Here is a 24,734-nt window from a genome sequence, read left to right as displayed (position 1 = left end):
TCATCAAACGCTTAAATGTCTTTCCAAAGACACTTGGAAGCTGCCCGAGGTGTTACAAACTCCTTCCCCCTTTCTGGGCCATCGAACATCCTTACGGCCTGAAACACTGACTTCTTGCCCTGCCTGCGTCGGTTACGGTATCAGCCTCTCCTTCCGGCAAGTAGCTGTCCCATTACTTTACCCGCATTAAGCACACCTCTAATACCTGCACGGAGAGCGCATCGTGTCGACTGCGCGCTAACATACCTGGGCCGGCAAGGTAGTATGCTGTTCTCAGTACTGTTTAATTGACTTCAGGGGCCATGAGCACTATTGCGAGTTCAGTTGCGGTGACCCTGTGTTTGTGTTTGTCCTGTAGAAATGTTGCTGCGACGCTGGCGGTGGTCTTGATGGAGCTGTGATATCGGTGTCGTCGGCTCAGGCGCTTGTATGTGAGCGCCAGTCCCGTTGTCAACAACAACATGTGAGCTTGGACCACGCCTCCTCTGATTGTCCCTCAACGCCATGTTTGGTGATCTGTGGGAGCTGCGATTTCTCGCATCTTCGGACGACCGTGGTCTCTTGTCTGTTTGCTTGCGGCCGGCGTCCAAGATGCTCGGCAAGGTCAGCTTTTGCCGCTTTCGCGGTTGTGGAACGGCTCCTTTCTCGCGAAGCAGTCCCGCGATTCTTTTATGTTTATTTGAAATCGCGGCTTGTAGCGCATTGCCGTAACGGCCACCTTGCGCATTGACGTTAGCGCCCTTCTCAAGAAGCAGCCGAACAGTCCTGTAGTGTCCCTTAGATGAAGCGGCTTGTAGTGCGTGGCTGCAAAGGCCGCCTTGTATATTGACATCAGCGCCGTTCTGAATGAGCAGCCGAACAATTTTGTAGCATCCGCCGAACGAAGCGGCCTGTAATGCAGTATTGTAAGGGCCGCCTTGCGCGTTAATATTGGCATCCTTTTCAACGAGCAGCTGAACAGTCTCAAGGCTTTGTATAATTGAAGCAGCCTGTAGCGCATTACCGCAGACACCGCCTTTTGCATTAACATTAGCGCCATTTTCAAGAAGTAGCTGAAAAATGTTGTAATGTCTGCGGACTAAAGCGACCTGTAATGCATTACCGTAAGGGCCGCCTTGTGCATTAACATTGGCGCCCTTCTTAAGGAGCAATTCAACAATCTTAAAGTCTCCTATAGCTGAAGCGGCCTGTAGTGCGTTGCCATGGGCGCCGCCTTGCGTGTTGACGTCGGCACCCTTCTCAAGGAGTAGCTGGACAATTCTGTAGTATCCCCTGGCTGAAGCGGCCTGTAGTGCATTACCGAAAGAGCCGCCTAGTATATTGACGTCGGTGTCGGCACCATTCTCAAGAATAACCCTGAGTAGGTTTAACAGCCCGTGAAGTGCCAATACGTAAGAGAGTCCCGCATTGTCTTCCCCAACCAGTTCTGACTCCTTATCAGAGGGGCTAGTAGCGGCGTGGAACAGTTTCCACCATTGAAACCAGAGATCTGGCTTCTGTAGCCACTTTTTGATAGACATGCGCTGGGAAATATCCGAGGAGTCGGCATGACCTTCCCGCTCCCACTTGTCATCCCTCTCTCTCACGTCTCTGGACATTGCTCTTTCGGCGTGATTCAGTATGTGGCTCGCCGCATAATCTAGGAAGGGGTCTTTGTCTTTCAATTTTCTCATATGCTGGACGCTCGTCGAAGTGGTGTCAACCTGCTCGATACAAGACCAGCATCGAGCCCACAGTCGGCCGTGGCTGGCCCTGACTGGCTCTGACCCTAGCGTTGGATCCAGTATCTGTAACCTCTTCTGTCGATACAGGAAATCGCTTACCGACAAATGTATGAATTGGACGGAAGCGGGCTCGCCTTGTCGTATCTCGACCAGGCCTTTCGACGAGGTGGTAATCCGTCGCCGGATCACGTCGATTGTGGGAAGAGCTATTCTGACTACCGCGGCGACGAGCTCATGAGGCTTCAATGGTCGTAAGCTAAGGAGCACCCATTGGAGCATGTGAACTGTCTCGGCCATGTCTGACGCGTCCTTGCTCAGAGTGGTGGAGAACATTCTCTCAAGATCGTCCGGGATGTCCTGAAGAGTCTTCCTCATCGCCTCAGTACGGCCTTCATCGTAGGCTTTGTTCAGCAGGGATACAACCATGACAACCCATAAGAAAACACCTTCGGCCCTCTTTCTGATCTCGGCTTCCATCTCGGCATCGCTAACTCGTAACATTTCTTCAATGTATTTAGCGATATCTGTTTCGTGATCTGGGTTCTTTTCCACCGTTAACTCGAGGGCCTTCTTCATTTGAATGCTAGGGTAATGGCGGCTCGAAAGACATATGCGTAGCGATCCATTGTTCGGAAAGGCATGAATGCTCAGCGATTCGAAAAAGTTAACCACCGCACGGACCTCGGACTTGTCGCATTCGTCCAGCGCGTCGACGTGAAGCAAAAGGGGCCGCGACCGTGACTGCTTGGCTACGAAGAGAATGAACTCCTGAAGTTCTGATTGGCGCCACTGCCAATTCCCCTCCTGATTTATCCGCTGCTTCTCGCGGAAGGAGGGGACGAAACATTCGTACAGTGTATCGTCGTTCTTGAGCAGCTGGTACACAATCGCCCGCAGCATGCCGAGAGGTGTCTTCTCAAGTGTCTCGCCTTGGGCATTAAAGAAGTAGGCCACTATGAGATGGCCCCTGAAGAAGTCGTCCCGGTAGCGGGAGAGTGCGTGCTTCATCAGCGTCGATTTGCCCGCCCCCGGCTTGCCTTTGATCCAAAACACTCCATTGTGGATGTGAAGGTATGCAGGGTCCCTCCATTTCTGGAACTCAGTGGTGCCGAACAGCCAGTCGCACGTATCTGGATGGGCAGGAGCGATGTGTTGGCACCGTGCATCGATTGCCCCGAACCCAAGGGACTGGAGACAGGCTGTGGTCTGTTAATGATACTGAGGCCACTATTTCTATTTAAAGCAGACCAGCGCAAACGAACGAATAGAGGATGCAATGGTTACCTTCTTTCTCGTTCGGAAGTCCTTCGGCAGCCTCAATCTGAGGTTTTTGGGGACTGGCTACCTTGCATGATCAATAAAATTGGTTATGCTTGTCAGCCGAGGCAGTGGCCGGATTATAGGATCCTTACATCCATTTCCGTTGTAGTGGTGGTAGTGGTGGTGATGAACTCCATTGTTATCTCCACCTCCGTTTCTGTTGTAGTTGTGGTGTTCTCTGAGATCTCCGACCCAAACGCGGCTATCGCCAGATGCTTCAATATGCCCTGCTGAATTCGACTTCATCTTCATTCTAGTTGTCATTTACAATGAGGATGGAAGCGTTCGCTGCAACTAAGGATTGACAGGCTGTGTTGTCGCAGATGCAAAATAAATTGTACGCCGATGCGTCGACGGCCAGTCAGACGCATCGTTTCCTCAGCCGCAACGACCCCGCACCTTGCGATCTCATAACAGCCCATTGTCACTTTCGCAACCTCGAATAGAATATGGCACCCCGTACTTAACTATTTCATACATCTTTCACTATGGCAGAAACATTTGGCGCCGTGGCCAGCGCACTAAGCATAGTGGCTTTGTTTAACAATTGTGTCGAGGCTTTTGAGTATATTCAACTGGGCCGCCATTTCGGCCGCGACTTTACGCGATGTCAGCTGAAACTCGACGTCGCCCGAACGCGTCTCAGCAGATGGGGCCAGGCCGCTGCCATATACAACGACCACCGGTTCGCCGCCATCACGCCGCCCGACAGACTTTCACAACATATCCGTGCCATCTTGGAAGAGATCGACGAGCTTTTCCAAGTAGTGCAGAAGTCCTCGAAGCGGTACGAAATTGATGCGACGCAAGAAAATTTGGAGTGCTGTACTGTGACGACTATGGATCCGCCCGCTCGCATCGTACACGATCGATTAGTCACAATAGCTACGCAAAGACAGAAACATACGGGGCTGTTGAAGAAGGTCTCATGGGCCCTTTACGGAGCGAAGAATTTCGATAAACTGATCGAGCAAATCACGGGATTCATAGACGACCTGGAGAAAGTATCTTCCCCGGAGACAGGTCGATATCGTCAGTTGGTAGATCTAGAGATCGAAGAGATTGATGAGCAAAGCCTTGGAATCTTACACGGCGCCACGGCCGGTGTTGATCAAGCCTTGTCCGAAGCTGTCCACGAAAAACTCGAGGTACTGGTTACCAGAAACCGTATTGAGAATATCCGAATGGAGCACAGCGCCCGCGTGCGTGTGGGAAATGAATGGAGTAGCGATGCGTTGCCTTATTATCGTACGGATGCCACTGGTGAGGCTTTGAATCAGGTGGGCTCAGTTGCCGCCAGCGGAAAGTCCCGAATCCATGTGGGGCAAAAATATGGCGGGCAGGGCATTTTTGATGATTAAATGAAGTTTCTCCTGCTTTACATCTATCAATCACCTTAATGGAAGACTATTGTTGGCAGATTCTTTTCCTGTACCTGCTGTTTTGCATACATCTCGTCTCCATGACTGTCCACGGCATCGGGCTAAAATATCCACAATGTAGGCGACGGCTACCGTGCCTAGAGCTATCTTGGTCACCAGCGCATTGACGGCAATTTCAAATGTAAGACCGTGTTGAAAGACATGAACATCACCAAGGAGAAAGGTCACATGAACGAGAACAAGTTCGTGCAATTGTATCAACAGAGATAAATTGGTCCGCAGTACGGATCTCTCTTCTTGGGGTATCCTCAGCCAAAATCCTGGGACACAGACATTTGTGGCCGAGTCCAAACCTCTTGAATCCATGATATACATCATTACAATCATTTTATATAGCTCTTCATGCTCCCTTGTCTGAATTCGGCGGGTATTGGGGTCTGAAGAATCCTGATTACATCCGGCAGCCTTTCTGAAGAGACGCCTGGAGCTTCCTAGATCTTCTCGCTAGGAACCTCGCTGATCGGCTCTGGCTCCGCTGACTTGTCAGCGGCCGTGTGCCCTGCATTCGGCTGCCGGCTACCCTTGTACTCGGACTTCTTAAGGTTGTTCCACATATCCTCCTCCTTGTCCAGGTCCTTGAAGCAATACCAGAATCCAATACCACCTACTGCCGCGATGATGGCGACGGATCCGTAGTTCCAGACCCAGTTCGGGTCACCAGCAAGAGGTGTCCAGGCCTGGCCGATAGCCGAGGAGATGGCAGACATGGCCAGGTTGACGCTCATGACGACGGACTTCATGTTGTCCGGAGCCTTGGAGAAGGCATACTCCAATGAGGTGGTGTTCGTGAAGATTTCAGACAAGCCCACGAGGACGTAGGGCAGGCACTGGGCCCAGACATTGATGGGAGCGGTGCACTCCTGGTCGGTGGTGTACTTGCCACAGGGAGACATCTTGTAGATGTAGTACTGCATCACGGCGGCAGCGACCATGGACATGGCTGAGAAGCCGAAACCGAAGGCCATACGCTTGAGAGGGGTGAAGTTGATACCCATCTTGCGAAGGCCAGGGTAGACGAAGCGGTCCAGGATGGGGATCATGATGACGATGGAAATAGGGTTGAGATTCTGAATCAAATCGTTTGGCGCGCCGTGCAGCTCCATTGTTGCGGCTTGACTTTTGGGCTGTTAGCTTGAGGTCATCATCCACAGTACGATGGGGGCACTTACGTGGTAAGGTTGTTGGTCATCTGGTTGTAGGCCAGGAAGAAAATTGGCAGGAAGAGGAAGACCTTGCAGGCCTTGAGACCACGGCGGACCTCATCGACCCACTCGTCGTCGTAGGTCATCCAGATTGGTCGCTGCTCGACGGGAACGTTGGATGGACGAACAACGTCCCAGGTGAACTCACGCTTGAACTTGGGAGGGTTGATCAGACTGCCCCACTTTCCTCGCATGGCCATTCCGTACATGCTGAAGAACTTGCCCAGAACCGAGCCTGTGGGTGGGCTCAATGTGTAGTGCTTCTTCATGACAAACAGAACGATAGGGCAAATAGCGAAAATGATGGTGGGAAGCAGAAACGCCAGCCAGAAGCCGACGTACAGTTCGACGTAGACCATGGAAATCTGACCTGCCAATGACCCAATGTTGATGGCCATGTAAAAGTACAGGAAGATACGGGTGTTGGTGATGGCTGGATCGACAATGACTCGCTCACCAGACTTGAGAGTCTTGACGTACATGCGACGGTCGTGGTTCTGCTCAGCCAAGAGCGGGGAAACATTGGCCTTGAAGAGGCCGGTACCGATGCAGAGCACAAGCATACCAATGACGAAGGCGGCAAGAGAGTTGTCTGGGTGGGTGATGACGGATGGAGCTGAAGCGGCCACGAGGATAACATGGGCCAACATGGAGACGCAGATGGCGATGTGAATAACCTTGTACCGGCCCAGTTTGGCGTCGGCGAGCCAGCCACTACCACGGTGTCAGTAAACGTCCCGTCCCCTCACGCGGTCTTGGCAGATAACAGCGCCATCGAGACGGACTCACCCGAATAGAGGGACCAGGTAAGCGAAGAACTGGTTTGTGAGGGAGATACCCTGACCGGCCCGAGAGCCAAGTCCCAAGGCGCCGGACTGGCCTCCGTGACCATGGCCTGCACCGGTGTTGGAGCCCTCAGGAAGAGCGTGGACGACAAAGTTGGTGTAGAGAATGCTGGAGCCATAGTAGGAGAAACGCTCTCCCAGTTCGCAGAAGGCGACTGAGTAGGCAGCCCAGTTGATGTGGCCCGAAACTCTGCGAAGCGTGTGCATATCCTCCTCACTTGGCACCTCGTCCTCGTCTAGCAGACCGCCGTCTCCATTGGAGCTGTCGGGGATCTTGGCGGTGACATCTATGCTGCCCTTGCCGGCCTTGAGCTCGTCGACAGTGCCCAGAGGCGGGCCAGGATCGAGCCCATCCTTGACCGCTTGGGCCTGGGCGATCTCTGCTCTGTCCAAGTTCACGGTTTGCGACATGGCTGAACCTGATGAATGGAAATGGGGGGAGAGGTTTGGGTGAAGGTGCGGAGAGAAAAGACCTGGGAGCAGATCTGGGACAGTCCAGGAACTTTATCTGGCCAGGGCAGGTGCATGGGCTCGGTTCATCTCGCACCTACTGTACTCGTATGCCCATGTAGGCAAAGACTAGGTGCTGGATGCAACCAGAACTGACCTAGCCGCGGTGGTGGAACTTAGTGCAGCAGGACGATTCAACTGTTAGTTCCGCCTCCGCATGGTCTCCACCTGTACACCCACCCACCACCACGGAAGGGTGAGGAGCAGGGGTCCCTGGCAGGTCGATGGGGAGGCTCAAGGGTCGGGCGACGCCAGCCGAGGTGCGCTGATTCGTCGGTGCGCGGCTGGGAGCAGACGTGCCAGGCGTGCGGTCCGTAGTGTGATCAAGACTGTAGCACGCACTACTGCAACGTTAAATCGACGAGTCCATGGGGCGGAACTGGAAGGTCTCGCAAACTGAGACCTCACCAGTACCTTGGCCACGCTGACATCTGGTGTGTATATGCGTGGTGCCTATTGCTTTCATGGCTTGGATTTGATCCTTTGTGTGCTTACCCGCCTGTCTGTCTACGCTTCGGTTGCACCTCGGCGATGCTCTTCGGGCCAGTCCAGACAGCCGGACGGGGAGGCCGGTGGATCAAGTCGAGGGAGATAGAGGGTGAGAGGTCGAGGCAAACTGAACCGCACCAATGCAACCATGCCAGTGATGGCAATGAGCGATGGGGAGTGGACTAGGGGACCTGGGGGGGCAAAAGGCACAGGTGAGAGCTAAGCGGCTTGGCAGAACATTTCGGCTCGGGTTTGGACGTTGGGATTTTTGCTTGAGAAATGCTTGGATTGCCTCGAGATCGGTCGAATACGGCTTGGTGGCTTGGCAGTCCTGCTACAATTGGCAGGTCGTGCCCCCACTGATAAGCTTGTCCAGCTTGCGTGCTCAGTGGTCGCGTGAAGAATTTGTCGAGTGTCAAACAAAACGACTCATCTTTATCAGTATGCCTGTATGCGGTGTCTGATGGATGACGGGCTGAGTGGGCACATCCGCGATTCTGCGGCTTACTGCCGACGTCTGAGAGAGCAGCAATCTCGAGGGCATCAGGAGACAATTGCAGGTGGCGGGCGGCAGCTGGCTCGATGAGGCGAGGATGATGTTCCTTGGACCCTTGATGATGGCCGTTCAGCCGTTGGCGGAAAAGAAGAACAAAGGCAAACTTGAACGGACTCCCGCTTGCGTGCTTGCGTGCTTGCGTGCTTGCGTGTACGGTAGGCTAGACTGCTGTACGAACATTGCCCTGCATGTAGTCGTCTGCAGTACAGTACAGCAGACCTCGGCAGGGCTGGGTCCACCCCACGATGGGCCTGCAGGCTGTACCCCATAGTATGCGCACGCTGCGTGTACCGTACGCACGCTGGCAGCGGGCAGTAGTCAGGCCGGAGACTACTGCATGCTGACACACGCCCTCAGCGTCGCCACTAGGCCCCCTGTGTCGAGTGGTGGTTTCTCGCCTGGCATTGGCCCTGTCGTTATCGTGCTGGACCTGGCCTGGCCTGGGGGACAGCGTTCTAGAAGGATTCTAGTGCCATCTGGACCCGGGCTTGCATGCTCGCAGGAAGGTTTCCAGCTCGTAAAAAGTTGTGGTTTCGCGGCTGCGCGGGTGGGCGAACTTGGAGGAATGCCAGGCACCTTCTGGATCGGGGCAAGCCGAGGGATCGCCAAGCTGACAAGTGTGCCGCACGAGGGAGGTCGTCGAGGGTTGATTGTCAACAGAATGCAAATCGAAAGTGGTGATTGGTGGCGGCTGTCGCGAGCAGGCCTGGCACAGCACATGTGCATGAATTGGTGCATCCGGGCAGCTACAGTACAGTAGCTGTGCTCCGATGTCCCGTCGGATTGATTGAACGATGGATGATCGGCTGGCTGGTTGGTTGGCTGGTTGGTTGGTTGGCTGGTTGGTTGATTAACGATTGATTGATTCATTGACCGAGTAGTTGACGATCATGCGTGTCCGTGAGCAGGACTGGAAGAGCCAAGAGCCAGAGCAAGGTCAGCTCCAAATCCCCAAATCCCTTGGCCAAGCTCCTTGACCTAACCCCCCAGACACCGTTTCAACCCGTTTCTGCCGTCGATACCCCGATCTTGCCGCACCTGCCCCTCCAGGTCTCACTCATTTCCGCTTCCGTTGGAGAAACGTGGTGTTGCTCCCCCTGCCTTGCCCGTCTACTCCTTGGCCTCCCGCCATCTGCTGCTCGAGAAATGAATCTTGTTGCCCAATCCGGAAAGCAGCAGCAGGTGCACTGTTCACGCGAGCTACTAACACCACAACAGAACCAACAGGAGACCAACTAGCAGCTTCCTTCCGTCTAGTTTTTTTACTGACTGGCCCGTCGATAAGAAAGGAAGGGATCGCTGCTGCCTGAAATCCGCCGTATCCAGCCATCTCTTGAGGTGATTCAGCATCTTCCAATCTTAAGGTGGTTCTGGATGCATTCGGCGAGACAAGAGAGACAGGATCATTTCTCGTACTGTTGTGTTAGCCATGACAGATCATCGCTGCTCGGCCAAGACGGGGCCTTTTGCTTCTGATGGACTTTTGCTCCGAATCTCTCAGCCAACACGAGGCCACGCCTCCACATACTGTCACGGCCAAGGCCTGCATGAGGAAGCTGTTTGCTAATACGCTTGGCCCCGGCACCTTATAGTTTGCTGCTGCGCAACTTAGATCAACATGTTAATATTGTTTGGGGGTCGTAAAAACACTTGCTTCTTTTTTGTGCATATGCCACCCAGCCATGTCCTAAGCCTCGGTGTCATATACCGAGACAAACACATAGCCACGAAAAACATTGGACAAATTGGGGAGCCAAGACGTGAAGTCGTCCACTGCATACGCCCAGTCGCGCGCTTTCTTGCCCAAAGCTTGTCAACACCCAAGCAACTACCCTCTCCTTGGCTGCCGTCCTTGTCCTGCTGGGCAAGGCGCCAGCGTTACATCCACTAGCCGCCACCTCAAAGTGAAGAGGCCGTTGGTTACAGTCCTAGACTTCCAACAGATCGTTGGCTCAATATTTCAATGTAAATACTACCTTGCTGGGCTGATTGGAATTTGTTGAAAAATTCCAGCAGAAGGTACAATGGAAACCCACACAGTCCCGTTTCTGGGTTTGCGCGTGCAGGCGACATGGTCTCTGCCAGATTGAGCTGCAGAGTCTCAATGGTTCCTAACAACGGATTTGATGAGACCGACGATGGGTGAAAGTAAGATGACTGGCCCGAAATGGTACATAAAGATCTCGTTGAAGTGAAAATGGATGTTAAGTTTCACATAGATGCTGACCTTACGGGAAGTTATCCTAAATTTGCAGTAAGTTTTTAGCTAAAGGGGTTGGAAGTCAACTCCCGGCTTGCCTACGGGGTCTAGTCGCATGCAGATTTGCCTATGATGTTTGATAAAACCATCTAAGTAATTGGTGTCTCGACACACAGATCTCGGGAGTCTGTGCTACAAGTGCTTCTTCATAGGTATGTGCTTTGCAAGGAAAATAAAAACCCAAACAGACAATAGGCTGCATCAGCCATGGGTGTAACCTTGGAAGAGCGTTGACATAGCAATTTAGAGTAACAGACATCCAGCAGGGAGGGGAATGCCTCATCGTGCCCGATCGGGATCGTTACTCTACGGCCTTGGATCCATGGTCTAAGTCTGGTCGGTGGTTACGGTGCTGTTCTTCAACCGTTGATTGGAATAGATCGTCGACTTTCGGAGCGCTGTCCACGGCGACCCATGCCACTGTGCTAATTGCCTTAGTTGGGACTGATCGCTCTAGGCATGGACGCTGTGACTGGGTAAGTAGTTTTCCACTACTGAAGGCACATTTCTGAAGACAAGTGCGGTCTAATCCTTTTATTGCCCTTAGTACTACATACTACAATGTGCATTTCGTGACCAGTGCTCGCCCAGCAATTGCCACCCTTTGCAAGCGCCCTTCATAACAGTGGACGGGTCCACATGTGAGCTGTCGTAGCCCGCAGCGCAATTGAGCTAGTACTCTGTCCAAGTGGCGTCTCAATGCCTTTCGTGACTTAATCTAGAAAAGATCCCGGGGCAAATAAGTCTTCGACCTCAACACCATATTCGCTAGACCCTGACCTCCTGTGGCCAAGGGCGTAGAGGGCCGCGGTGCTGCAGTCCTGAAAGGACCAATTGTGGTCATGGGCGGTGAGGCATAGGCTGTCAGAGTTCCCAAAGAATTTCTAGTCCGTCGGCTGTGGAGACTCTCCTGTATGCTTCACGCTCGAGCTCTCATCCTTGCTGTCATCCCGAGGCGACACGCCTACAGAGGAGCACCCAGTTGCTGCCTCGTCTTCAGGCGACGATGGCGATGTCAGAGATGAACGCGATTCGCTAGACTCATCCGTCGAGTTGGCCGGCTTGGAATCGCTGGTTTGCTGGTCCGCACTGGGGTCCTCGGCCAAGTCCTCCATTGCAGCGCTGACGCTCTCGGGTGGATAGGTCGGCGATGTCATGGTATCCTCGAAATCTTGCATCAAAGACTTGCCTTCAGGGCTCGGCTGAGTAATCTGTTGGACGAATTTCCAATCCGGGGTGCCAATAGGTGACAGTGGCGCGAAGTCGTCATCCTCTTTATCCTCATCCTCGTCTTCTGCTTGTCTTGCAGGATCGAAGCTGACGAATCCCTCTTGTGGAAACATCAGCGTGATATTTCCGTCCTCTATGGTCTCGTTTGTTATCGGTGCAGCTTCGGTGATACCGGGTCGCTCTGGTGGGATACCAGGGGCACTCATCACAAATTCGTAGCCCTTTCTCAAAGTCTCATCACGGGTTTCCCACGAAGCCATGCTGTTAGCAAGGATCTTCAGCAACGCCGAAGTCGTCTCTGGTGGGGCCGGGTACCGATGAGTAGATGTCCAGAGCCTCAAAAAGCGCACCAGATTACGTGCCAGCCCGGTGCCGGCGGACTCTGCGTCGGTTATTCCCTCTCCGTCCAACAGCATCGAAAGCTCCCTCGCGTCACCATGTGCTGATGAAAAGGCATTCTAGGCCATTTCACCATTCTGCGGTGCCGCGCCATTCGTAGGAGCCGATGTCGAGCCCGGAGCACTAGGCAAGCTGGGCTGTGTTGGTTGGGCCAGGTCGCCCACCTCAAACTGGCCGTAGCCGCCTCCCTCGCTGACGAGCTGTTGGCGCTTGTTTGCTCGCAGCTGGTTGAGAATGCCAACGACCTTTTGCACCTCAGAATCGATAGTCTCCTCGGTGCGGTCACCCTCTCCAGGCTTTCGCAGCGGGCCTACGATCCAGAGCTCACGGATACGGCGGGTCAGGGAGAGCAGGTTCTCAACTGATTTTATCTGTGGAAGCGTGAGCCATAGATTGCTACTCTGAGGGTGGGAGAGGGCACATACGAGGTTCTGAGTCTCCAGGTCCATGGCCATACTGTTGTACGAGGCCTGACCTGTCGAAGTCTTGTTGGTGATGGGCTCGGTCGCAAAATTGACGAGGTCGCGGTAGCTTCGGAGGATCTCTGCGATGATTTTACCCTCCTGATCTAAGAGGGTGTCTGGTTAGTGTCTCACGCAGCTATGAACAAGCGCTGGTCGTGGAATATGTGCTTCTCGAAGTGGACGGCCTCGGACGCGCACCACAAGCCTCGCGCGACATGCATGCGACTTGCTGCACTGTAGTTCCCCTGGCAGAGAAGTCTCGATCGTGCAAGAAGGCGAATGAAGGTTCAGCTCAGAAGAGACAACGCAATGCTAAGGCCTTCGTAGAGATGCCGACTGGGGCTGCTGTTTTGGGCGGGCGATGAACAATGGGATGAGAAGGGCGACTCACCCAGGAGACTGGCCGCTGCAGCCGGTTGATTGCGATCCATTGTTTTGTTGACCTGTCAGGCGCGTGTAGTTCTACTTGAGTGATGCGTGTCGGCTGACGAGATGAAAGGTGGAAGGCAAGCAAATGTGAGATGCTGTGCTGACTGGACAGACAGCTGAGGTCGAGATGGAAAGTGAAGTTGAGATTGAGATTGGTGTTGTTGGAGTTGAGCCTGAGCTCTGATGTACCGAAGGTGCGACAGAACCTTGATGGGCAGGGAGCTTGGGCCGTCTTGGGCTGGCGCACACTGTGGGGCCACACGGTCCAGGTCGTGAAATCGCGGGGCTTCAGCGCCTCCCTCCCATTGCTGTCCTCCCTTTCTCCTCACCATCACCTCGACAGCATCATAGACAGGCTCATTATCAGACGTAGATCCTGAATCCATCAGTCAATTCCACATATCATTCAAAGATCTATACGACGCTTATGCTTGGATGTCAAGATGCTGTGCTCTCTGCGCAAATAAAACAACAAACAGCCGAGCTCCGTGCAAATGCGACCATCTTCATACACCACCGATGCTTCACCAATGCTGTGTTTGCTCCATTTCCCTTCCATCGCGTGGCAGTCGAAATCATAGCTGCTGACTGTCAGTACTTGGGCAAGGTTCGCGAGTACTTATTAGATATCAAAAAGGCTCACCCTAAGAGGCTCGTCAAGGTCGTAATGCCCGCCACAGCTCAGCTGCGGGATCTGCTCGTAGTTATCCACCAGCTTCGCGCGAGTGGCCTGCAGGATCTGCTTTTCCATCAGCGCGTTCCGTTCATTCGTTGTCACTAACATTGTTAGGATCAGGAAATAACAAACCTGTCGATAACTCAGGTCTGGGTCCTCCCTCATCGTCCCGATAAACGCCCATGACATGGCCCCTGTTGCTGCCCCTGAGATGGTCGCATCTGCCGATGTCTGGTCATCTCGACAGCCTGAGAACATCCACACGTCCTTGCCCTCATCTTCCCAGTCCTCATCGAATTGCTCTGGCGCTAGGCCCTCGTCGTCTGCCCCGCCGTTGCGCGCGTGGTGCAACCCGTTGAAGAAGTCCGTCGCACCACCGAGCAGCATCTTGGCGTCCGCGATCTTGTCACGGCTGAACCCGCCTCGCATCAGCTGTCCCGCCGCGTGCACCAGCCCCACGCCCTTCTTTATATGGTCCAGCAGGTTGACGTTTCCCTCCGCGTCCGGCCGGAACACAAAAGGCAATTCGCAGGCCGAGCCCGAGTGACAACAGTCGAACAGTATGGTAAGTCTCGCTCGCGGGTTCATAGGGGAGACGATCTTCCGGTGCAGCTGGAAATGGGCATCGGATCAGTGGCGTTCAGACCAGGATGACGGTGTCTCGCCGAAATTGGGTTCTTTCTTACAATTTCGCTGGATATTTGCCCATGCTCTGTAAAGTCGACAGGACAGATGGTATCGTCGAAGCCCGTCGGCCGGTTATCATCGGTGTCCTTGACCTGGCCTGCCATCTGTCGGTCAGCTCAGATCTTATGCCTGCTTCTGCTTCTGAACCGGCTCCATTGATTCGACGGTCGTCCATACCTCCATGTCCCGAGTATGACAGCCATACGATGTCACCGTCTTGGTTATAGGATGTCAGCCACTTGAACGCGGCGAGGATGTTCTCGCCGCTCGGCCAGAACGGCGTGCCCTCGTTGTCTGGTGTGTCTGTCATAATAACCATATCCTTGGAGTCATCCGAGAATCCGCGGTCGTTGACAAGGAAGTCGCGCACGTTATTCACGTCATTATGGCACCCGTTGAGCGCGTTCTCGGTGCCGGTGTAGTTGATACCGATCAGCAATGCCTTCTTGCGAGTCATCTTGGCGGGTCGATCCGGCTCGGTCGTTCGATGGTGGGCAGAGATATGCACGATAGCAACGCAAGGATTGGATGTAAAAGACAACACTGGCAAACTTCACAAGAGTCAACGAGCAACGAGCAACGAACAACGAACAACGAACAACGAACAACGACACAATGCAGAGCCAAAGCACAGAAGCAAAGGAGACCACATCAACACATAAAAGACAGAAACTGTTTCCACCGCTTGATTCTGCTGCTGCTCCTTGCTTGCGACGCGAGTCACAGCCCCTCGCCCAATGCTGGCCTCCCCGCCAAACATTTGAAGCTGGACCCCTGATTCTGTGGGACCATTACGTCGTGAACGGGTCTTCTCTGGTGGGTCGGCCCGCTGTCACATCGGCTCAGCCCCCGTGGACCCTTCCAGCCTCGTGACTGCCGGCTTTAAACCTGCTGCTTCTCAGACAAGCTTTCTCGTGATCGTGCGTTCGGGATGAGCACTATTCCGCGTTCGTCTGTGGTGAACTCGGTCGTAGTCCGCTCTGGTAGCCGCCTGGCTTGTTGCACGTTGTCCTACCCCCCGGCTTGACATGCGCAGAGAGCCCGCTGACCGTCAAGGATTCATGACCCGCAAGTCGTGGCTCATGGGCTTCTCGGGTACGCACATTTGAGGCAAAAAGATAAGAGACCTAGGGCCACGAAGAAGTGTATTGGTGCCCGTTCGACAGTCATCACCACGCCTATTTCGACAGCACCTAGGCTGTATCCCCACTGCTTTGGTTGCAGCATGCCTCCTTGCATCTACTTGTTTCACGTCTCTGCTTATTTTTTGTGCCCCCCCATTCTCCTAAACCGTCGGCACATCGCCACCTAAATGAGACTTTCATTGGCTTTGAGAATATGCAATTCAATCTCCCTCGGTCACTTCGACGTGAAAGACTCCCGCTTTCATCACAGAAAATATCAAGACTAGCTAGAGCTTCAATTTGGCGGGCTTGCTCTGCTGAAATCCCAATTCCCATCAGCCGGGTTATACCTCAGATCATACGTGACTGCCTCGTCTGCCTGGCCGCCATATTCGTGGGTAAGACACAGATTGGGTTCGCCATAGTTTCCCATGAACTCGAGCTCGAGCTCGACTTGGGTCCCGGGGTCCAAGCCACCGCGGAAATCTATAATGAGAGGTTCGGAACGGGTGACGCGTCTATTGTTGCGACACCTGACGGAACGGAGAAATGTACATGGTGTCCCATCGATGTCGATACCAACTATATGAAGTTGAAATTTTCCCCGAGCATTTTGCCCGTTTCTGATGATCAGGCTTCGACGAAGAATGAATTGCGGGATGGGGATTTCCAGTTGGTTCATGACGCGGACCATCAGATCGTCCGATTTCGAGAAGACCCTGAGGTCAGCGAGACCATCCAACGGCGTCTTTTGAAGATTGCAAATCGCCAACGATGGGGCGCGTTTTCGGCCTGGAATTTCGGGGATCTCGTTGGCAGGGGTCACGGTCAACGAGGATCCCAGGACGAGAAAAACATCGGCCTTCTCCGCGTTGTCAAACGCGCGCTGCAAGTCTGCCTCAGGCAACGGCTCGCCAAAATTGATGATGCTGTCGAGCAGGATTCCGCCACATATCGCGCACTTGCGACCTGTGCGGTGGTCATGCGCTGGACGCTCGTCGGGGGCAACGGCCCGGAAATCTGGGGACGCAAAGTACAGTCAGCTCGTCAAACCGCCCGAATTTCTAGACAACTGAACATACCGCGGATGTACTCTTTCCCGCAGTCTTTGCAATACTCGCGGTTGCTGTTCCCATGGACTTCAGATATCGTGCCCTATGAAGATTCAGCCGGAGTTGCTCATGTGGCAATACCCAGGGGCAGATTTAAAAATCACAGGCAGTATCCCACTCCGTCTATGCAGACCATCACAATTCTGACTGATGAGGTACTTGAGGATCCCGCGGCTCTGCAGCTCCACGAGTGCCATGTGAGTCGGCGTGGGTATAGCTTGCAGAGTGTCGATGGATCGCAAGTCGTGTTCACGTCCCTGTGCCATCAGCGTCCAGGCGCCTTCCGGACCTCTGAAGTCAGCAATGCCGGCTGACGTCGAGACTCCAGCACCCGTGAAGACGACCAGGTGTTTGCTCCTGCGTATTTGATCCGCTAGGGCCCGCGCCTTTCGGTCCACGGCGGCGGGAGCCTCCTCACGCTCTACCTCGGCGATTTTGGGCGCCGTGTCGGCCATTTCGTATAGCGTCCGGGATCCGAGAGCGAATTTGCACTACAAGTGGAAGTGGAAAAAAAAAGGAAGCAAGGAAATTCTAGAGTTTGGAATTCCGTTACGGATCTATATGGCGACGCGACATAAGCGTGTCATTGCATTCAAGCGTTAGGCAACAGCGCCCATCGGACTCTTTAGTTGGCTAGCTCTGATCCGGTAGACAGATTGGATATGCGTTAAAACGGGACTTCGATCTAACACTAAATCTAATTCACACGGAGCATTAGATTCCGTGTGTTATTGGGGAGTTAGCCGTATCGGATTCATTGTATTTCTGTCTGCAACAAAACACTAGCAGATATTTGGTAGTACCTATACAGTCGCAAGTGAGAATCATACTACTATTGAGTTCCTGACGAAGCTAGAGCTCTGTCGACCCAAGTCGCAGTGAAGTTCTGAGATGTGAAAGTATGAATGCCTTGGTGGATATTGGAATATTCCTTTAAGAGAAAGGTCTAGGGGCGTTGCTGGGGCATCAAGAAATGATTAAGCCGAAACCGCCATTCGCATGTGGTCCGACTTGAATTCATTGGATGCGGTGGATCAACTAGATACCAGCGCCGTGTTCTCTCAAGAGCTTGACTATCTGCTCGTGGTTCCTTCTTTCAGCGGCCTGGATTGCAGTTCCGAGGGCCTTCCCTGGAGCATTCACCCCTGCGCGTCTTTGAAGTAGAACCTCAACAACATCGACGTAGCCGGCATCCCAGGCAACTTGGAGCGCGTTGGCGTTCTGACCTCCGCGGTCTTCTATATCTTTGCTGTGATCTAGAAGGTAGGCAACAGCTGCGAGGTAGCCCCGTTCACTGAACATTTGCAAACACGACCCCAAGTCCTTGAGGTCACCAAGATAGGCCCAATGGAGGTCAATCTGGGCCCCACGTACCAGAAGTAGGTCACCCAACTTCCAAGATAGACCCTTTGAGCGCATCTTCCAAAGCTGTTCCCAGTACTGGTCGGATAATGCTGGGATATGCACCATGGTCCAGCAGGATCGCGGCCGTACGTTTGTGGCCCTATTACGCGGCAAGTTGCAAAGCCGCAAAGGCGCCCCCCTCCCCCAGAAGAAAGAATTGGTGTCGATGAAACTTACTTTGAATTCATTCTAAGTTTATAACCATTGTAAATAGGAGGAGGGGGGCGGTTCAATAGAAGGGGTGATCATTGAGGTAAATATAGCGTATATTGAATTGTTAGGTCCTCTTATATACAATCAATGATTCCGGATTATGGTCTAATTCGCAAAAGATTGGGTACGCGTCTTGCGGCGAACACGACGCGACTTAGCGGGACGGATTGACGCGTTTCTGTTCTAAGACATCATCCCTGGGTAGACATCCTCTTGAACGCAACTAGTTAAAGCATGTCTAACTAGTCAGTCTATAAACCGTTCCAGCTGCATCCGCGACTAATGCTTTTATCCTACAATCGTCTCCGAAGATGATGATCTCAATTCAAGTCTAGCACTCTCTCTTACAAAGGAAGGGAGATGTAGTGCGTCCACGTGCGTCTTGACCTCAGTTGGTCTGATAGTCGAATATCATCTGGATCAGAGTTTACACACGAAGAACGCCGATCTCGTGAGATGTAGCTTCAACCCCCACCCCCCACTCTCGCGATTTCGCCATCGGGAGCATATATAGAGGGATGTATTTTGTTCGAATCTCAACTGTGGGCTATCTCACGGAATGCTGGTTTTGCCCCGTCCTGCTTGCTCCGTGTAGTGTCTTTCACCCGGCGAACTGTGTTGCCTGCGGTCACTTCCTGGTTTCCCTCTCTTTTTTTCACCATCATTCTGGCCAATATGGTCAGTTTAAAGTTACTCTCCTTGCATAGAATCGTTTGTTACCTTCCTCTGTTCTGGAAGGCCAGTCTTGCATTCGCGGGGACGGAGTGTGTATGGCCAGCTGGGATCGAAAAATGTTGGGGCTGCCCTCCAACCAACCCGGCTGATTTAACTTCAGGTGTCGGCGGTTACGGCTTCGGACCTGATGGCCTGCCTTGTTTTGGCGACACAGTTCCGAGCTGGGACCAAGGCCCATCGTCAAATGGCAACCCCTGTTCTACTGGCCCACCTGGCTTATCAGGCAGCCCGGGTCGTCGTGTCTTCTATTTGACGGTGACCTGGGGGACACGTGCACCAGATGGGAACGCTCGAGAAATTTTCCTCATCAATGATCAATTTCCAGGTCCGAAACTTGAGATTAATCAGGGTGATGATGTCGAGATACATTTGCTAAACAAGTCTCCTTTCAATACGACTATTCATTTTCATGGTGAGTTTCCGTCAGTACGTTCTCAGCCAGTGGCAATGGTGCAGGCTGACCATTGCGTGTAGGAATTGAACAACACCGTACCCCTTGGTCCGACGGCGTACCTGGAATCTCTCAGCGAGGTGTTCGTCCTGGAGAAAATTTCATTTACAGATGGAAGGCAACTCAATACGGTTCCTACTGGTATCATTCACACCAGACGTCTCAAATTGATGATGGTTTCTTCGGCCCCATCGTGATACACCCTTCCAAAGATCAGACGACACCGTTCAGCCTAATATCGAGCGATCCCAAAACTCTGTGTGCCATCCAAAGGGCTGTTGATAACGTGCGCCCACTTATGCTATCTGATTGGAGCAAGTATACTGGTTCTCAACGGGCTGACTTCACCGTCAAGTCTGGAATCGTCGACTTGTGCTACGATTCGTTGTTATTCAATGGGAAAGGAAACGTCCGCTGTTACACCCCGGCGGAGTTACGAGCCGTCACTACTCCGGCACAGAGACCAGGATTGTCACTAGTCAACGCCACGAGCCTCACTGCGAAAGGGTACACTCCCCATTGAAACCATGCTTTACATCTGCCAGTGATCTGACACACGCATTATAGATGTCTTCCTGCGAAAACCATCTCTCTCCAGGCACCCCAGGTGGTGAAAGATTTCTCAGCCTTACCAAGCGATGTGTACGATGTCTGTATTCCTACAACAGGTTCTCGGGAGGTCATCGATGTGGTCCAATCCGGAGACGGCGAGCAGTGGCTGGCGCTGGATCTCATTGCTACATTTGGCGTGCTAGCCATCATGTTCTCCATCGACAGCCACCCAATGTACATCTACGCCGTAGACGGCGCGTTTGTCGAGCCGATACCCGTAGAGGCCATACCGATTCAGAACGGGGCGAGATTTTCAGTTCTGATCAAGCTGCAAGATTTAGGGAACTTCAACATGAGGGTATCCTCCATCGGGGCGTCGCAATCCATCAGCAACTACGCTACTCTCTCATACCACCAAGCCGGCCAGCCAGCCCCAAACACGCCATCCGTAGCATACATCAACGATGTGGGAGCCAATATCACAGCAAATGTCAGGGTCTTCTCGCAGACACAGATGCGAGCGTTCCCACCAGTAACGATTTCTCAAACCGCCGACAACACCTTCGTTCTCAGCATGATTGTGGCCGGACAGACGTACCTCTGGGCTCTGAATTCAACAGTATATCCTCTGACACACCAGACCGAAGAGCCTCTTCTCTTCTTCCCAAAGCCTTTCCTGAGCAACAATGTCACCGTTTCCACGCTGAATGACACCTGGGTCGACCTCGTGTTCGTCACCGCGACCTGGCCTCAGCCACAACACCCAATGCACAAGCACGGAGACAAGATGTACATGATCGGGCAAGGCACCGGGCCTTTCCCCTGGGCAACTGTGGCTGAGGCGATGCAGGCCGTCCCGGGGAGCTTCAATCTCGCCAATCCCCCCAGGAGGGACACGTTCGCCACGGCCGCCACGGTCAGCCAACCAGCCTGGCTGGCGGTCAGGTACTACAGCAACGACCCGGGAGCGTGGTTCTTGCATTGTCACATCTCATCGCACTTCGACGGTGGCATGTCCGTGGCTATCCAGGATGGTGTAGATGTCTTCCCTGCTGTGCCTCCCGAGTATCTGAACTTCTGAATTCGGGTTAACTATTTCAAGTTTCGTTGGAGTAAGGGGATAAACTACTAAGTCAACCACCTTGGTGTGTGTAGTAATGGTGGTGCTCTTACTTAGCTGATCTTGCGACGCTTGAAAGGAGAGGTAAAACAAAATCGAGATTTCAATGTGTTGGACTGTAAATAGTGGCTTTCGCTGACCCTTCGAGTCACTGCCCACTGTGGAGTATTTAGCCCTTAGAAAGTAGCCACTTTGGCATTTCCTTCTCTCTTCTTCAGTAGCCGCAATATATTCTGCTTGCTCAGCAACCCCGGCCCCCACTATTGCTTTATTGAGATAAGTTTCAATATAAATCGAAGCAGTTTACCTATGGGGTCTGAAGGGAGTTTCCACCTGGTTTAATCGATAGTCTTTACAGAATAGATAACTTTGATTTCAGGCTGTAGTTCCCGCGGATTTCTCCTATTGCCCCGAATCACCTACCAGGCCCGATCCGGGGGAGTTCCTCACGGTCGCCGCAGTGCTCTCGCACCCTCTCTTGCCCGGCTCCGCCCACAACGGCGCTTGCGCGATGCCCCATTTAGAACAGCGCGGCGTGGTCGACAGCAAGTTAAGAGTGCACAATGTCCAGGGCCTGCGGGTTGTGGACGCGAGCGTCTTGCCGCTCATCACTATGGCGAACCCCCAAGCCACCGTCTATGGAATGGCTGAACGGGCCGTGGATCTGATCAAGGCGAGGTGGGAGGTGATGTAGGTAAAAGCATGAGGGACCCCCTTTATGCTTGTACCCTGATCGGACTAATCCAAACGACAGTGTCTATCGTCAGCTTCAACGAATGACACGATTGTACAAGCCTTTCAACATGGAAATGACGACTCGATTCGTTTCATTATTCTCCGCACGACTTTGATTGAGGTTGTGCAGGTAACAGAGGTACTAAATAGACTTGGAAGGAGGACTGATGTCAACATTGATAGCGGTCTTCTATTGGCCGCTAGGCTTCAGCGTGTGAAAACAGACCATGGAGCAGCCCCTAGTTCTTCTTATACTTCAGAGCGTGGAATCTGCCGATAAGGATTTGATAACGGCTCAGCAAGTCGTATTCGTAAAAACCACCTGAGTTGGCACCACTACGAAAGCGACCTTCGACACGCTAGCACGACTCGGGCCCGAAAACGAAATACGATGGGCTAACTTCAGTGGAGGGTGTGGCTTCTCACAAGGCTGCTGTGGAATATAAATCGGTCACTTACGTACGAAAGGCCTCTAGGCATTTCCTAGAGTGAAGGCTGTGCATGACGTTCAATTTAAGTCTCGGCGTTGTGATCCGGTACAAAAGTCACACTAACAAGATAAGAGGGCTGTGTGATTCGAATGAGCATATATGCGGACTCGTTCTGTAGAGATAGATTTGCTGGAAGAGCACAAGTCACCAAAGGTTAGGAATTTAAGCAGCTTGACATGCTGCCTATCGTTGCCACGTTCAACACTCCGATGCTTTCTCTTTGTGTCCGCTTCTGTTGATTGAAGATTTATAGGGTCAGTCATCATTTTTGTGATGACCTTGCGCTGCTCCGTTTCCGCTTCGTCTTTGCAAAGACACAGTGGCAGACGTAGAAGGAACTGTCTTACCAGGAGCGTGTGGCGGCCATGATGGGACTATATTCTTGGCAGGCTGGGACGCTGTACGGCAAATACTCGCTCCGGAATGGGAATTCGAGACGTGCACAAAGGTTATGCTCCAGCTAGGCGGCCCTAGCGGGCCATCGAGATAGCAAAGCTTGATTGCGGAGCAGCGACAACGATTTCGTTTGCCGGCCATTGGCGGGCATGTCTCGATCTGCATTCCATAAACTTTAGCCGTAACCGAAGGAATACGATTCCGAGAGGCTACTAGCAACTACAAGTACGCTATACACGGTGTATGACTAGACCCGCTTTTGCATAATTCTAGCTCGGCACCTCCATAATCCGTGCCCCATGAAGGCCGCCGCCTATTTTGTCCTGAAATTTGAAGCACCCCCCCCCAACACATGGAATACTATCAATAGGCTCATTCGCTTATTTATTTGGGTTGCTTTCAGAGGCAAGACACCATGTCCTTTTACGGCTGTTTATTTATCACGTCGTTCCTCCATTCCTATCTGCGCGCATTCCCAGGTGCGTGCCATCTAAGCTTTAACTTGACTTGTGATAATGTCATCGAGTGGCGAAACCAATGAGCCACCTAGGCAGACGCAAAGCAGAACAATCAATCCATTTGTTCATAATTCAGTGGACGACACCTTCTTCGTCGACAGCACATGCAAGACGCAAAAACGGATCCCGCAATGGCTCGACCATTTCAATGTGAAGGATCTGAAGATCCTCTTCAAGACATCGCTAGCTGTCTGGATCACAACTCTTTTCATCTTCATCAATCCCACGCTCGAGTTCATAGGACAGGCGACGTTTTTTGCATGGTAAGAACCACTCACACTCGCCTCCACCTAGTACGCGGCAGGACGTAGTAATAACACAAAGGCAGTATCGTCCTGTTCATTGTTCCTCCGTCTGGTGTTGTGTTACTCCATGTGATGACGGGCATCTCCATTTGTATTGGTGTTGCCTTGGGCTGGGTATGGGGCGTCATCACGATGAAAGCCGCATTAGCATCAAGACCAGACGAGGACCTTCAAGCTCAATATGCTAAGCTCCAACAAACTATCTCGCAAGGCGGCATTCAAGCTTCCGGGCCCACGCCAGCTTTGGAAGTTGCAATCTACGAAGGATTTCTACTAGATACAAGGGTCACAATATGTTACTTTTGCATGGTTGGCTTGTTTATTTACCTTGTTGTGAGTAACTATGTCCGCGTTCTTTCTGGGGTGATTAAGCTGAATAAAGACAAGGCACGACTACGGGTCGCAGCTCCAAAGCTGACTCTGGTTAGCATGTTCGCGTTGGTAGTTGCGGACATCTACTTGGCAACCGCCCCGATGATTCCAACCTTTCAAGGCACCATCCCGGTAGTGCTTATATTGCCTACTGCCATAGCCGTCGGAGTTGGACTCTTGTGTAACATCCTGATATTCCCACAATCAACGTCCTCTCTAGTTCTGGATTCTATGTGCGGCATCTTGACACCAATGCCTGGCTTCTTCGCTGCAACAGGCCAACATTTTCTGGATCCCAGTCGCAAATTTGACATAGAGCGACTGGAGGGGCTCAAAGGCCATACGACGATGGCGTTTAAGGATCTGGACACTTCTGTGAATTTCCTTTCGCTGGACTTCTCCTATGGACGGTGGAGTCCTGGTGATGTTGGTACTCTTCACTCACACTTTCGAGAATTCGTGTTGGTCTTTTGCGAGTTTGTCCAGCTTCAATTGACCATCTCACGATCGAGAGAGAAGAATTCAGAGCTAATGAATACATTCCTCACACTCCACGAAAGATCAGAGGCCGTGTCTCGACTGCCAGTTGCCCACCACCAACTAGTCAAAGCCCTTGCGATGCAAAGTGCTGCTAGACATCCTGATACTGCAGCATTATATACGGCCATGTATAGCGTTCTTGCAAGGTGCGCAATCCCTCTTCTTGAGGCATGGTCCAATGCCATTCGGACCATTAATGAAGGTATGAGCCACATGTCAGGCATTAAAGCAACAAACTTTGCCCAGACCCTTCAAGACAACATCGACATGGTACAAGAGCAAGGAAGACAATTTGACACTGATTCGGCCAAGCTTCTGCTGAAACCTCATTCTCATTTATTCAATGGAACCGGAGACTTGAACAACACCGAGGATGCACGCCTACTCGTCGCATATCTGCTTGGTCTCCTATATCAGGAGCGGATTCTAAGCG

At 52.5% G+C, this 24,734-nt stretch overlaps 7 protein-coding genes across 7 annotated transcripts; 2 read left to right on the top strand and 5 right to left on the bottom strand.

Annotated features, from left to right (window-relative positions):
• Positions 1-320: 320 nt before the first annotated feature.
• On the bottom strand, positions 321-3,296 carry J7T55_007999 (uncharacterized protein; the record flags this gene model as incomplete). The annotated part of the gene is made up of 2 exons (XM_053131149.1): positions 321-2,923; positions 3,137-3,296. The coding sequence occupies 2 exons, from the start codon at positions 3,294-3,296 to the stop codon at positions 321-323; spliced, it is 2,763 nt and encodes a 920-aa protein (XP_052990834.1).
• Positions 3,297-3,532: 236 nt separating this feature from the next.
• J7T55_007998 (uncharacterized protein) lies at positions 3,533-4,405 on the top strand (the record flags this gene model as incomplete). Its single annotated transcript, XM_053131148.1, has 1 exon — positions 3,533-4,405. The coding sequence occupies one exon, from the start codon at positions 3,533-3,535 to the stop codon at positions 4,403-4,405; it is 873 nt and encodes a 290-aa protein (XP_052990833.1).
• Positions 4,406-4,917: 512 nt separating this feature from the next.
• On the bottom strand, positions 4,918-6,944 carry J7T55_007997 (peptide transporter ptr2; the record flags this gene model as incomplete). The annotated part of the gene is made up of 3 exons (XM_053131147.1): positions 4,918-5,602; positions 5,656-6,402; positions 6,478-6,944. 3 exons carry the CDS (start codon positions 6,942-6,944, stop codon positions 4,918-4,920), a joined length of 1,899 nt encoding a protein of 632 aa, XP_052990832.1.
• Positions 6,945-11,232: 4,288 nt separating this feature from the next.
• J7T55_007996 (metacaspase) lies at positions 11,233-14,690 on the bottom strand (the record flags this gene model as incomplete). The annotated part of the gene is made up of 9 exons (XM_053131146.1): positions 11,233-11,960; positions 12,051-12,348; positions 12,403-12,540; positions 12,833-13,118; positions 13,206-13,246; positions 13,514-13,609; positions 13,679-14,158; positions 14,233-14,330; positions 14,411-14,690. 9 exons carry the CDS (start codon positions 14,688-14,690, stop codon positions 11,233-11,235), a joined length of 2,445 nt encoding a protein of 814 aa, XP_052990831.1.
• A 962-nt stretch (positions 14,691-15,652) lies between these two features.
• J7T55_007995 (NAD-dependent deacetylase sirtuin-7) lies at positions 15,653-16,924 on the bottom strand (the record flags this gene model as incomplete). Its single annotated transcript, XM_053131145.1, has 4 exons — positions 15,653-15,843; positions 15,913-16,377; positions 16,440-16,512; positions 16,574-16,924. The coding sequence occupies 4 exons, from the start codon at positions 16,922-16,924 to the stop codon at positions 15,653-15,655; spliced, it is 1,080 nt and encodes a 359-aa protein (XP_052990830.1).
• A 583-nt stretch (positions 16,925-17,507) lies between these two features.
• J7T55_007994 (uncharacterized protein) lies at positions 17,508-17,939 on the bottom strand (the record flags this gene model as incomplete). Its single annotated transcript, XM_053131144.1, has 1 exon — positions 17,508-17,939. One exon carries the CDS (start codon positions 17,937-17,939, stop codon positions 17,508-17,510), a length of 432 nt encoding a protein of 143 aa, XP_052990829.1.
• Positions 17,940-18,761: 822 nt separating this feature from the next.
• On the top strand, positions 18,762-21,883 carry J7T55_007993 (multicopper oxidase; the record flags this gene model as incomplete). The annotated part of the gene is made up of 7 exons (XM_053131143.1): positions 18,762-18,764; positions 18,825-19,233; positions 19,296-19,779; positions 19,840-20,889; positions 21,371-21,629; positions 21,699-21,809; positions 21,863-21,883. The coding sequence occupies 7 exons, from the start codon at positions 18,762-18,764 to the stop codon at positions 21,881-21,883; spliced, it is 2,337 nt and encodes a 778-aa protein (XP_052990828.1).
• Positions 21,884-24,734: the final 2,851 nt, after the last annotated feature.

Source organism: Diaporthe amygdali (assembly GCF_026229845.1).
Source record: "Diaporthe amygdali strain CAA958 chromosome Unknown NODE_25_length_736740_cov_64_583793, whole genome shotgun sequence".
Classification (NCBI taxonomy): Eukaryota; Fungi; Ascomycota; class Sordariomycetes; order Diaporthales; family Diaporthaceae; genus Diaporthe; species Diaporthe amygdali.
The sequence above is the reverse complement of the archived record's forward strand: the minus strand, read 5'-3'. Positions and strand labels throughout refer to the sequence as shown.